The following is a 12,732-nucleotide window of genomic DNA, read 5'->3' as shown; positions in this document are numbered from 1 at the left end:
AAAATTATGGAAGGGTGCCCTGAATTGAAAAAGGTTGAGCAGTCCACTAAGTCAGGGGATGAACCTGGGAATCCCAGGTTCAAATCCCTGCTCTGTCACTAACTTCCATAGTGGCTTCAGGCCAGTCTCTTAGGGCCAGATTCACCAAGGTATTTAGGTGCCTGACTCACTGATTGATACTTTTATTGATCTGAGCCTTTCCCATCATTACTGAGTTGCAGAGCAGGGTTCATCTATCTCTACCACGAGGAGATGCTAAGAGGATAAAACATTACAAGGTCCTGAGGTGCTCCCACGATAACCAGGGTTGGATGAGCACCTAAAGTAGGGATACACACAGCTTTGTGACTTACTATATGTTCAATACCATTACCAATAATCCTTGCTTTTAATGCCTTTTCAGGTAGGGGGAAAAGGGGATAAGAGAGCGGTTCTTCATCGTCACCAGAAAGCACAGGGACATACCTCCTTATGGAAGTAAGCCCACTGACAGGCTGATAGGGTTACAAGTCATTCAGTCACGATTAACAGATCAACCATTGCTTCATGCACTTATTTAAAATAACAACAACAACAAACAACACAACCTTTCGAAGAAAAAAGGCAACCAAAATGTACGTCTAAATGTTCAGCTATTAAAGCAGAATTGGACTGCTTGGGTGAGATCCAACAGAGCTGCAGGATCAAGCCATCAATCTCTCTCCACTGTTCAAGACCCAACAGGGCTGGACCAAAATGTGGAAGTCTGTCCTTGGAGGTTTTTAAGGCCCGACTCGACAAAGCCCTGGTTGGAACGATTTAGTTGGGGATGGTCCTGCTTTGAGCGAGGTGCTGGACTAAGTGACCTCCTGAGGTCCTTTTTAGCCCTAATTTTCAATGAAAATTATGATTCTATGAAGACCAGAATGAAGTCATGGTTCAACACTGGGCCTTATTCCTACTCATCAAGTCTCCAGTCCACAGATAACTCCAGTGAAACCACGGAGATACACCATGGCAGACCCCTCACACAGAAGCACTTAAATAGGCTTAACTCTTGCTTTACCTAGTTTTAGCTGCAGCAACCAGCTTCCCATTTAAGCAAAAGCAGAAAAGGGGTCTAGGTCAGAGATTTGCACTGGTTCAATTCAATGCACTTATAATTAATTAATGGATTAAATAGATTTAATTAAACTGGTGTTCATTTTTGGAATAGGAAAGCTCTTAAGTTTTGCCAGAATCAAGCCCTCTATATCTTTCTGTTTCACTCACCAGCTTTCAGTTCCTCCTGCCAAAAGAACAATTATGCATTAATGGTTTCCATTTTAGTTTATATCATCTGGCTGTTATTAATCACCTACAGCATGATTTGATTTCCAAGTTTAGTTTCGCTATTTTCCCTTGTTTATTCCATGTAAATTACTGTCTAGTTCATTTTTAGCAGGAAAAAAAAAGACAGAAAAACCTAGTGATCATCTGTTTAAAATATTTTTCTGTCTGACATGAACCAAGCACCTTTTTTTTTCCCTGGAACATCACAAAAACATACTTCAAGACTAATAGTAAGAAAAAAATGATCCAGTTTGCTGTTTGATCTCAAAAAGGCAGTTTTCCTTGAATTTAAAAAATTGACACATTCTGTACCCCTTGGAACAGCCCGTCACATTTATTTTTAAAGCTTCCCTTTATATTTTGGGTCTACTTTTCCAAACTGAGGCCATAAAGAGTGTCTGTAAAATGATTTTGTGAACATATTCTGCTTATAAACCTTTGCTGTGCAAAAAAAAAAAAAATGGCACAAGTGAACAAGCACACACAGTTTGCAAGGACTGCTTGCTTTGCTGCATGAAAATGCTGCCCTATGTCCAGGAACACAGGTTTGAGGGACACAAGAAAAACTTGACTTGGGCACTGGACAGTGCCAGAAATATCAGTGGGAGCTTGGAAGTCCTAGGAATGCAGGATCAGGTCCCATGTGCGGAAGCAGATTTCACAAGTGCAATGTAAGGGGCCAGTTTTGGCAATTGGTTTTTTTTTATTCTCATCTTCTTTCCACTTAGAAATCTTTCATATCTATAATGACACTAAATGGGGATCTGAGTGATCCTGTGATCAGCTTTGCAAATAATTCTCTATAGGATGCCTAACTGGGTTTGTAACAGGGGACCTGAACCCTGTTACTTTGACACAGGGGAGGGGAGGAGGAATCGATCAGTGCCCCCAGTCCAGGCCAAAGCAGGCTAGAGAAGTGGGGGAGAGCAGACAGACAGCATCCTGGAGGGGACTGGGAGAGAAATATGTGAGAGGGGCATGGGGATCGAAGCAGCTGGAATGGACAGAGAAAACCCACACCAGAAACCTGGAGACTAATGTCACTGTAAGAGGCTGGCTGACAATTAAAGGAATGACAGTCCAAGGGAAGGGAGATTACCCAAGGAACCAGATTGGGGCAGAAGCCAGGTGGCTGCCAGGGCATGTCATGGCCACCCTGGGGTCTGATCCTGTCCCAGGTGCTAACAGTTTAAACCAGGAGTGACCAAAATCTGATCTGCGGGCCATGGAGCCATGTTATCTCCCCACAGGTCTGGAAATTTAGAGGTAAGGAAGCAATCTCAGGACACACTTTCGCAGCATTAGTTGCTCCCACAGCCACTGCAGTTAATGATGCCACCATTCATCACACCGCCAAATATCCAGACCTGTGGGAAGCCCTACGGGCCAGGAGATGCAGCTCCATGCACCAAAGCAGGCCCACGGACCTACCTTGCACCATTGTCTGGAAAGAACAGTGTGAATGAAGATGATGTGAAAACTATGTGAAACTTTGTGGGACAGAGGGAAAATGCAAGCAAAACACATGAAGGACCTGGTTCTCATTTTCATCTGCAGCAGGCTGGGCTGGTCTGCCCTTTCCTGCCCAGCTACCAGCTTTCACGGGTGTAACTTTAAACGTTGATGCCCAGGGTGTTGCAAGGTGGAGGTAGGGGGCGAGGGGAGGAAATGCTTACCTTCTTGCACAGTCTGTGGAGCCAGTGGAGGCATGCACTGCTTCTCCTTTAGTGCAAGCTCCCCCAACATGGGCTGTGGTGGTGTCACTGGCTCACTGGGGGTTGCCATTATGATGCCCCCTCCAAATCAGCACCCAGGGCTGGTGCCCTAAGTAGCCCCCTTCCCAAGTTAAGGTTACAGCCATTTGTCATGGGGCACTTTCCCTCTCCTTCTTAGCAGACTGAGGAGTTTTCTAGAGCTCCTCCTCTCCAAGAAACCACCATCCCAAGAGTCACCATTAGCCAGAGACCTAATGGGCATCTCTTTCTTGAAGCATGCTATGAAAGCCCACCCATCTACTGCCAAACAAAGTGCATCTCTTTCTCCTCCTCCTTTTCCTCACTTAGCCCTCCCTTGACTTAAAACCACTGAAGATGCTTCTGCCATGCTCACCATTTTCCTTTAGCCCCATTCCCTCAAGGCATCCTAACTGTGCATTGGGATGCAGCTGAATCTTTCACAGCTGTCGTGGCTCTCACCTCTCAGTATAACATGTACCTAAGATAAAATCAACGATATTTTAAATTGTCCTGGGAACAACTCCCGTAAACCCCATGTCCCATGGAGCTGACAGTGCCTCAACAAGCAGCAAACCATCACACCGAACAATCGACCCATTCAGTCAAGTTGAAGAGACAGTTGTGCCAACTTACATTGCCTTTCTCAAATTTATTTGTGGTGTTAATGCTGTTCTGGAGGAAACGTTCCCCTGTGTCTCCTTGGTCCCCAATGAGGCAGACATAGACATTGGCATCTGTCCCACTCCCACTTAATGTTCCAGTGCAGACGGTCACTCGGTATTTTATCACTGTGAAGACACAAATTATGAAGGAATTTCAATATAATTCATTGTCCCTGAAATGTAGTGCCTTTCCCATAGATTTGTGATTAGTTGGAAAGTGTTCAACTTCACAGCCCACACTTTCTGCAGGTAATTTTGCTTATGTATTAACTTTTACATTTCTAATGTCACCAGTCAGGTTATCAGTTTTTTAAAAAGGCAGACCCCAAAAGCACAAATAACAGAAAGACCTGCGAAGGGAAAGAAACACAGTGCATCGAAGCAAGCACACGCAACTGCTCTTCCTTTTGGTTAAAAACTGCAGACCAACTCTTCAGTCACTTTTGCTGGAATGGGAAAACTGTAGTTCCCAGAGAATTCAGATGGGAAATATGCTTGCAAACTCACAAAAAGAGCCTCAGGGCTTAGAGATGTTGAATGCACCAAATGCACAAGTCTATACCTTTTAGAAAGATAGAGGTGAGCGTGAGGTTCCTTAGTAATATGTTTTTCCTGTTCTTTGCAAATCAGTCAAGCAGTCACAGGAATGGCCTAGAAACAGGCCATAAGATATATGTTTGGGATGGTTTGGGAATACACCATCCTACATCTCTGAGGAGGTTGGATAAAGTGACCCCTGAGGTCACTTATCCCAAGCATTTCTCCCCACCGCATTACCAGGGCCGGCATATGCAGAGCATAAGCCAGTGAATGGGATTTATTGCCCCAATGGTGGGAGTGTCTATACATAAGCCTCTATTAGGCTGGAGTAAACTAATTAACTCTGCGGCAGGGTAGTACTTGTAAATGCAAGTACTACCATACTGCAGAGTTTTTTGCTTAGCAGCAGCACATGTGTGGACATTGCCCCTGCTGACTGGGGCACGAGGATGCTTCAGGGCCAGGGCTGCCTGCCAGCTAGCCCCATGCTGAAGCACCCTCATGCCCCAGCCAGCCCCTCTGCAGCACATTGATTTGGGGGGAAGCAACGTTCAAAGAGCACACCCAGAGCAATAAGCTCCACAGTTTATTGCTTCACACTAATATGCACATGTAGATGTGCCCAGTGAAACCTAACATTTTGCTGCCAAGATGTGGACAGGGACAGATCTGGGGCAGCAGGTGGGGTGTAGGGGCAGGGGGAGTGTACTGACACAGTTGCACTCCCTGTCCACAATGCCAGTCACACACCAAAAGTTCCTATTCCTACTCTAGCTGTGTGGGTCTCCTGTGGCTGGCATGGGACACCTGGGGAGACCAAACAGGGAGCAAGTAAGGAAAGGTCTACCTGACAGACCTTCTGTCCCCAGCTGACCCAGGGGCAGGGCAAGCCTCAGGACTGCTCCTGCCCTGCTTCAGCTGAGGGCTGCAGTGATTGACTGCATGGGGTGTTGGGCTCAGCTGGGGACAGTAGCAGCAACAGGCAAGTTCCCCCTTCCTGTGCCTTTCTGCCACATCCCCCTCGGATGTCTCCCACTGGCTGGGCTGAGCATTGTGTCTACAGCAGCAGCAGGATCCTGGCTCCCTTCCTTTCCACTATGCTTCTGCCACTGGCCCAAGGGCTCCAGATGAAGGGAGTGGCTCTGCAGGGTGCTGGGCTGGGACAGCAATGGCAGCGGTGCTGGACGGCACTCGCTTCCAGCATCTGCTCCCAGTTGAAACTGTGGAACTCTGCAGCAGACAGGTCCTGGAAGGGGGGACCCACCTACTGCCGCCACTGTCTCCGAAAACCCAGTACTTTGTGCTGCCACTCAGAAGTCCTAGCAAGTGTGGGGCAGGAGCAGACCTGGGGTTTCCTTTACTCCCAAGTCAGCCAGGGACAATAGCATCAGTGGGCAGGTTCCCCCTTCTGTGCCAGGAGAAAAAACTCGGCTGCAGAGGAGAAGGTGGGGAATAGGAGGGAAGGGAAGTGGGCGCCCAAAGCTGAGGGGGGAAGGAGTCGAACCTGCTATGGGGACTCAGAAAAGTCCTTGGCAGCTGCTGCCACATGGAATCTGCCTGCCAGGGGCCAAGGGCTTCATCCACTCCTGCAGCTCTGGTGGCATCTCCTGCACCCTCCTTCTTAAATTCCTAGATCTGGTCATGGGTGCAGATGTACCTTGGACTTTCTCAATGACACAGTCTATCCCCTGGTTCTGCCCCTTGCCGAAAACCCAAGCCATACTTAGCCCAGTTACTTCAGGGGTGAGCAAGAGTTTTGAGTGCTATCCCCTAAGCCCTTTATCCACATGCACCCAGCACTTCTTTCGGTTTGGACTCCCATGATTCATCCTGATTCTAGGGTGCATCATCAGGCCTCAGCACCAACTCATACAACCTCTGCCCTGCCATAGACTGTGCCCTGGAAGCAGGGGCCTGGATGAACATGCAGTGTCTGAGGACAGTTGCTCAAACTGAAGTCATATGTATTCCTCCATGAAAACAGAAGTAGCAGAGGAAGAGTTAAAAAAATAAAATGGACTCTTCAAGTTAAGTTCCCAGATGATGAGGAGCCTGAATGCCTGTACTAGATATTATAAATCTGCAGCATCGGGTTATGCAGGGGGCTTTCAATCTCCCACTTACAGTCTTGTGTTATACCACTGTAGAGAGGAAGCATGCCCTAGAGTTAGGGAAGTAGATTTCAAGGTTACAGAAAGGTGCCCTGAATCTAAACAGGGGTGAGAAGCATTGGGTTAGACAATTAACCTGGGAATCCCAGGTTCAAATCCCTATTTTTCCCTTAACACAGTCTAACCTAAACTTAGCATTTGCCTCATGCAAATAGAAGGACACGACTTGGTGTTGGCATCCTCTGCTTCCTGTTCTTCTCAAGACCAAACTACAACCTTCTTCCCCATCTTCTCAAAGGCTTGTTTTTAAATGGCTGTTGAGCTCTTCATTGGAGAAGTCCCACCTGAAAGCCTCTTGAGCATTAAGGTGGAATCTGCCCACTCCTTTGGTCTGAACACCAGGCACAGACACAGATTTCATATTAGGAGAAGTAAGCCTCAAAAGAATGGCCTCCTCCATTGCCTGACTGAGCCCAGGCCATTGAGGAGTCTACAGCTATTGGTCTGTATTTAATTAAAAGATAATAATGGTCAATTTAAATCTTTTGCTAGCAACACAGTAATTGCCAGGGGATCCTGGTTTTCTCTGCTTAAAAATCACAAATTCTCTGATAAAAATCACAAATTCTCTGATTAAAACCCCCAAATCCATGATTAAAATGAAATGTCACTATATACATAGGTACCACTTGAACACAATGTTTTATTGATACATTTACAATTTTAAAGCAATTTGGAAGCCTACAAGTGCCTTAATCACTAAAATAAAATAAATTCTAAGTATCTATAAATGTTGGTACAGGCAGTCCTCAACTTACAATGTTTCGAGTTACAACATTTTGAACTTACAAGGTTTATAAATTGACACCCTGTTTCAACTTTCTGAGGTCAGTTTTGACTTTACGAGATCCTTGATCTGATGTGATGCCACGCCAGCAAACAAGTTCGCTGCATCACCCGCCTCCCTGGAGAACATCTGTCCAAACTTCCTTGGACACTTTCTTTAAGATAGCAGACAAGACTCCAGAAGAACCCGCAGCCAAGACTCCTGAGAAGACTCCAGTCAATTGTCCTTCAAAAAGTCTAGCGAAGTCACCTCAAAGAAGTCCTTCCAAATCAATATGATTGCTATTTACAATATAAATACATGAATGTACCTATATTCCTCATTTATAATTGATTGAGTACAAAATTCTTGGTTATTTTTGGTGAAAATAGGGTTCCTTGCTTTAGGAACCAGTCCCACATTTATAACATTGTTTCCTATGGGAAAACAGTTCCAAGTCACAACATTTTGACTTAAGATGCAGTTTTTAGGAACCAATTGTGTCGTAAGTCCAAGGACTGCCTGTAGTTGACTTTGGGTTTTTTATCATGGAAAATCAGAGCTCCCCCTGCCCCCTTTGATCATCAGGACACTATTTCAGGCCTCTCACTCCTAAGCCCAAAAACTCCCACCCCTCCTGGTGCCCCTCACTCCCCACCTGCAGCCCCCCAGTTCTGCTAGTGCCCCTCAAGCCCCCAGACCTCCCAGCCCTGCTGGAGGGGGCCTCCAGCTACCAGAGCTATGAGGCCAGGGACCCGGCTCTGATGCCCCCTGCCCCCCATAGCAGCACCCGAGCCCCAGTTGCTGCCTGTTGGAGGCAGCAGCTGCTGCAATGGAGCACAGCATGGAGCCTGGCTCCCTGTCCCCATGGGTGGCATGGCAGGAGCTGATCCTGTGGGGGGGGAGTAGGGGCAGGCTGCCTGCTATGGGCTCAGGCTCCCTGCCCTGCTGCCCTCCCCTCAGGGGCTCCACAACCCAGCAAGCTGTTCCTGGTGCAGCAGGGCATAGCAGAGCTGGGCAGGGAAGCTCAGTGCCACCATTTTGAGGTGCCCCCTGACTGCCCAGCAGCAGCAAGGGGCACTACTGTGCACTGCCACCCCCACTGCTGCCAGGAGGGCATGGGGTGCCTTGCCAGGGTGGCACAGAGCTCCCAGTGGCAGCAAGGAGCTTCTCCACCTTGCTCTGCCTTGCTGTGCCAGGGCTGTGGAGGCCCCAGAGGGCAGAAGGGCAGCAAAGTGGGAAGCCCAAGCCTGCAGCAGGCAGCCTGCACCTGTCCCTCCCCCTGCTCCACACCCAGATCTGGGGGGCACATGCTCCCCCTGTGCCATGGGAGTGCACACAGCAGCAGGGAGACAGTGCACCCCAACCCCCAGACAAGCCTCCTACAACTCTGTCCCACTCCCCGCCTGGGTCCTGCGGCCACACATGCTCGCAAGCCCTAAGCCCCATGCACCACCTGAGCTGGGCCGTAGCCCCAGCCCCAGCCCTGCCCAGCTCCCTCCCCCCTCCCTCCCTACTGGGGCCTCAACCCCTCCTCCCCTCCTCCAGACTGACCTGCAGGAGCTGCTCTCCAGGCTGCCTGGCAGCCATATGCATGTGTGAGTGTGCACATGCACATGCTACTGCCTGCCTGACTGCCCTCCTCCAGCTCCCCCCAGCCCCTTCTCAGGCTGGAGCTCTGCCCACCTGCAGAGAGCTCTTCACAAAAGTGGAAAATCCACACATTTCTCTCTTAAAATGAAAAATCCATATTTTTCTTGGTTAAAAGGGAAAATCCACGTTTTTTTTCTGTTTTCTGTGCAAAACCTGAATCCCTGGTATTCACCCAGCCCACAGGGGTCTGCACATACACCACATATCTATACACATATGTTATAAATGCCTCACATTAATAAAGCCCAGCTAATGCTCATAATCCTCACATGTGCTACATGAGAAGTAGTAGCAATCATAATAGACACTCCTGTGGTATCTTGCACCTGAGGATCTCTAAATGTTTTATATGTATGAATGAATGAAGCCTCTGTGCCTTGTTGAGGTATAAATGACCTCACCCTGATTTCTCAACAAAGAAAAGATAAGGCAGAGGGGAAAAGTGATTTGGTCAAAGTCTCCCAAATAATGTTAAGGCAGATGAAGTCAATCAACAGGCACTTATGCAACTAAGTGCCCAATTAGTGACAAACTGTGACTTAGAGTACGTGCATATGCAAGGGAATGAGCAGTATATTCACTCCTCATAAACCCTAACAGAGGCTACCACAGCCTTGGATCCAGAGAGGGCCACCACCATGCCACCTATTCCCTTAGGCAGATTGGAAAAGGTAGAGAACTTGCAAATAATAAGTGGGCTATTTCCTATGCCTGTAATACACAGGCCTAAGTAGCCAAGTCAGGTAATGATTCACTGCTTATTCATAGATTCATGGACACAAAGACCAGAAAGGATTGCAATGATCATTTCTAGTCCGACCTTCCATACACAAAGACTGTAGGATTTTTCCCAGGAACAGGATTAAAGCAGGGCCTTTAGAGATATGTCTGCTGGCTGCCAAAACCCAACAATATACAGCTGCCTCCCAGGATCAAGGAGCATACAGGGAATGAAATATGACTCTGTGGCTGTCTGGGGGTTGGTGCAGCTTACCCACAGTCTCTTCCCTAGGGCAGTGCCTAAATCAGAAATCATTAGATACCTACATGCAACCTATTAGATCAGGGAGTCTCAACCAGGGTGAGGTGGGATGCCACGCAATGTTGCCAGTGTGAAGTGTGTAAAGATGCATCGCAAGATAAACCCACAGATTTCAAATAGGAATCCATACTGTTAACCTGCTGTGATCCTTCTGAGCTCTTTGCAACAGAAGAATTGCTCTCTTAGTTTTCCAAAGTCAAAAAAATGAGTGGAAGTTAAGAGCTGGCATTATTCTAGAGGTGCCTTGAGTCTATGAGGGGTGCCCTAAGTCTAAAAATATTGAGAACCACTGTCCATCTTGGCACTTGGGTGAACAGCGGAAGCAAAATGCCTTCCTTGGGTTTATCACAACTTGCTGGTGCCCAGTACAAGTCGCTCCCTCAGAGGAAAATGCCTGCATTTTCAAACATGAGCAACCTCTTCTTCGCTGATTGAAAATATATTTTTAAAAAGTTTATTTACATTTTAATAACATTTGCAATTACAATTATTCCTCATCATCAGAGGAGCAACTCGGCTGCATACAGATCATGGAGTTCATGGGAATTTCCATAACAGAGTCATGGTCTGTTGAGCACAGGACCGCATCTCTGCCAGCAGGCAGCACAAGATACTGCAGAGAAAGGGGCAGAAGCCTCCCCAGCAGGCAGATCCAGGCTAATCCAATCCCCAGGAAAGTGTCCCTGCATGTGCAAGTAAATCTTCTCACATCCCTGGGAGAAAGGGTATTGAATGCTTTGCTACTAAAAGCAGGAGGCAGCAATCCTTTGTGAATAGAAGGAGTCCTTTCAGGCTTCTTCACTAAAGCTAGATGGTAACCACTTATATGAATTGTTGCATGCACTGGGGAAGGTGCCCACTGTGTAGTGTAGTGTTTTTGCCCGTATACACAATTATAAAACTTAACAAGACCCTTGAAAATGAAAAATCATGATTACGTTTTAGAGCCCATTTTCAGCAGGCATTCGTTGTGCATGCATGCGTGCATGTGTGCATGCATGCACACGCATGTCTTTATTCCAGCCTTGTGCTTTGCATGTTAAAATGCACCGGGAAAAGCATGAGTAGAAAAGGGTATTTTAGGAACCACAAGGCTCTGGTCTCATCTTTCCCATCTCCAGCTAAAGAGAAGTCTGCTCAAAACCAAGCCTAGCATTTCTAATGTGTTATGCAGTTAATGATGCACACACAAAATACTGCAGAACCAGAGCCAGAAAAAGCAACTAACTGAATTGCCCAGGTCTATCCGTGTGTCTCTTAGACAAAGAAGACTTATTTCTATTCAGTCACTAAGCAAGCCGTCAGCAAGAGTTCTTCATTCTTACATGGCATGACTTCAGTCACCAGCGGTCCCTCTGCAGGGAGCTCCCTCACGATCTCATTGTCATCTTCATTTATATCTAGCCAGCGGTCGCATTTGAATGTATATTTCTCTTTTGTCAGCGTTTTCAGCAGAGTCACCTTAATTAAACCGAAACACCACATGAGTTCACAGATGTAAAGACAAAAAAACCACCCCTCGTTTCTGATATACTTTGCCTGGGAAGGAAGGGTAGGTCATAACAATGAAAGAATACATGTTAAACATTAGAAACCCTATTCTTACATTGCATTTATCACGCTGCTGTCTGAAGATCATCCAGAATAAAGGAGATTATTGTCTGTCAATCAGAGTCCTTTTCATCCCTTTCCTTCTCCAACCTTCCTATTCCCCCTTCTCAGGCAAAGCTGTTTGGCCAATCACCCCATCCCCCCATGCTCCCCAAACAGGGATGGGATTCGGGGAAAATTGAGAAAATTTTGTTTTCATAGCTATTGATCATTAATGAAATATGTGCCCATGATGTGCCTGTTATTGAACCAGGCAAAACACTGTGTATGAAGGGCTATGCATGGCCTGAAAAGATTACAGCCCTAGACAAAAAAGATGCAAGGAATAAGATCCTAATTGACCTCTAAGGCGCCTCCTCATTTTAGGAATCGCAACACCTAAAATTTAGCCTCCCTGCCCCTATCTGACAGCCTAAAGTGCTGAAGCTGTCTGTACTGTGTATGGGGAGATTTACGGGCCTTGCAACGGCAATCCAAATCCCCCAGATCCCCCCATCACTCAGCCGCAAAGGCTAGATACAAGGGTAGGTTTGACCTCTTCCTCTTTGGGACAGAGGTGTCAGACCCACAGCGGTGAGAAAGGCACTTCTGGGATCCAGGTGGTTCAGTACCTGGCAGGAGCACTGACAACACCTATCACTCCTGAACAGCTGCACTGGGGGTGTCCACTCTGGGCCAAATCATTTAGGGGGTCCTGGGGCTCTGGGCTCAGCTCAGCTTGAGGAGGTTTTGGATCCATATCTCCTGCTTCCCAGAAGGTTGCCCTAATTACCAAGTAGGGATCAGAACTCATAGTAGAGGACATATCTTCTATTAGACCAACCAGATTTTCGCAAAAAAAAAAAATCTCTAATTGCAAGATTTCAGGCACAAGCACCCTCCTCCTTCAGGCATCAGAGAAAAGATTGTAAACGTTCTCCTGGGGAGAAATGCGAGTTCGTAGTCCATAAGAGAGTCGAAGATGGTAAAGTCTCCTGTTTGAAACAGTTCATTTAATATGCAGATTAGGCTCAGAGAAAAATTAGAATAGTCTGCCCAGAAGAGCATTCCACCTTTTTACTCCTCTGTGAAATATGAAATATGAAACACCATGAACTTCCTGGACATCTGCTGGGAAGAGCAGTCAGCCAGCTCTGACCACTCAGGAAGGTTCCTAGCCAGAGTGCAGGACCTCCATCTAACCCAGGAGGTGCACAGCCCCACCAGGGGGGACGCCTTGTTGGACCTGGTGCTGGCCACG

At 47.1% G+C, this 12,732-nt stretch overlaps 1 protein-coding gene across 1 annotated transcript in view; it reads right to left on the bottom strand.

The window, feature by feature from the left end:
* The window catches only part of LOXHD1 (lipoxygenase homology domains 1), a 193,395-nt gene that overhangs the window by 116,924 nt on the left and 63,739 nt on the right, over positions 1-12,732 (bottom strand). The window contains exons 12-13 of the mRNA XM_019531681.1: positions 11,207-11,342; positions 3,681-3,835 (exon numbers count right to left, since the gene is read on the bottom strand). Of these exons, the coding sequence (XP_019387226.1) occupies positions 3,681-3,835; positions 11,207-11,342 (291 nt within the window). The remainder of the gene's footprint in view (positions 1-3,680; positions 3,836-11,206; positions 11,343-12,732) is intronic.

Source organism: Crocodylus porosus, unplaced genomic scaffold (assembly GCF_001723895.1).
Source record: "Crocodylus porosus isolate Cpor-Errol unplaced genomic scaffold, CroPor_comp1, whole genome shotgun sequence".
In the NCBI taxonomy this organism is placed as follows: domain Eukaryota; kingdom Metazoa; phylum Chordata; order Crocodylia; family Crocodylidae; genus Crocodylus; species Crocodylus porosus.
This window is presented reverse-complemented; position numbering and strand designations above follow the sequence as displayed.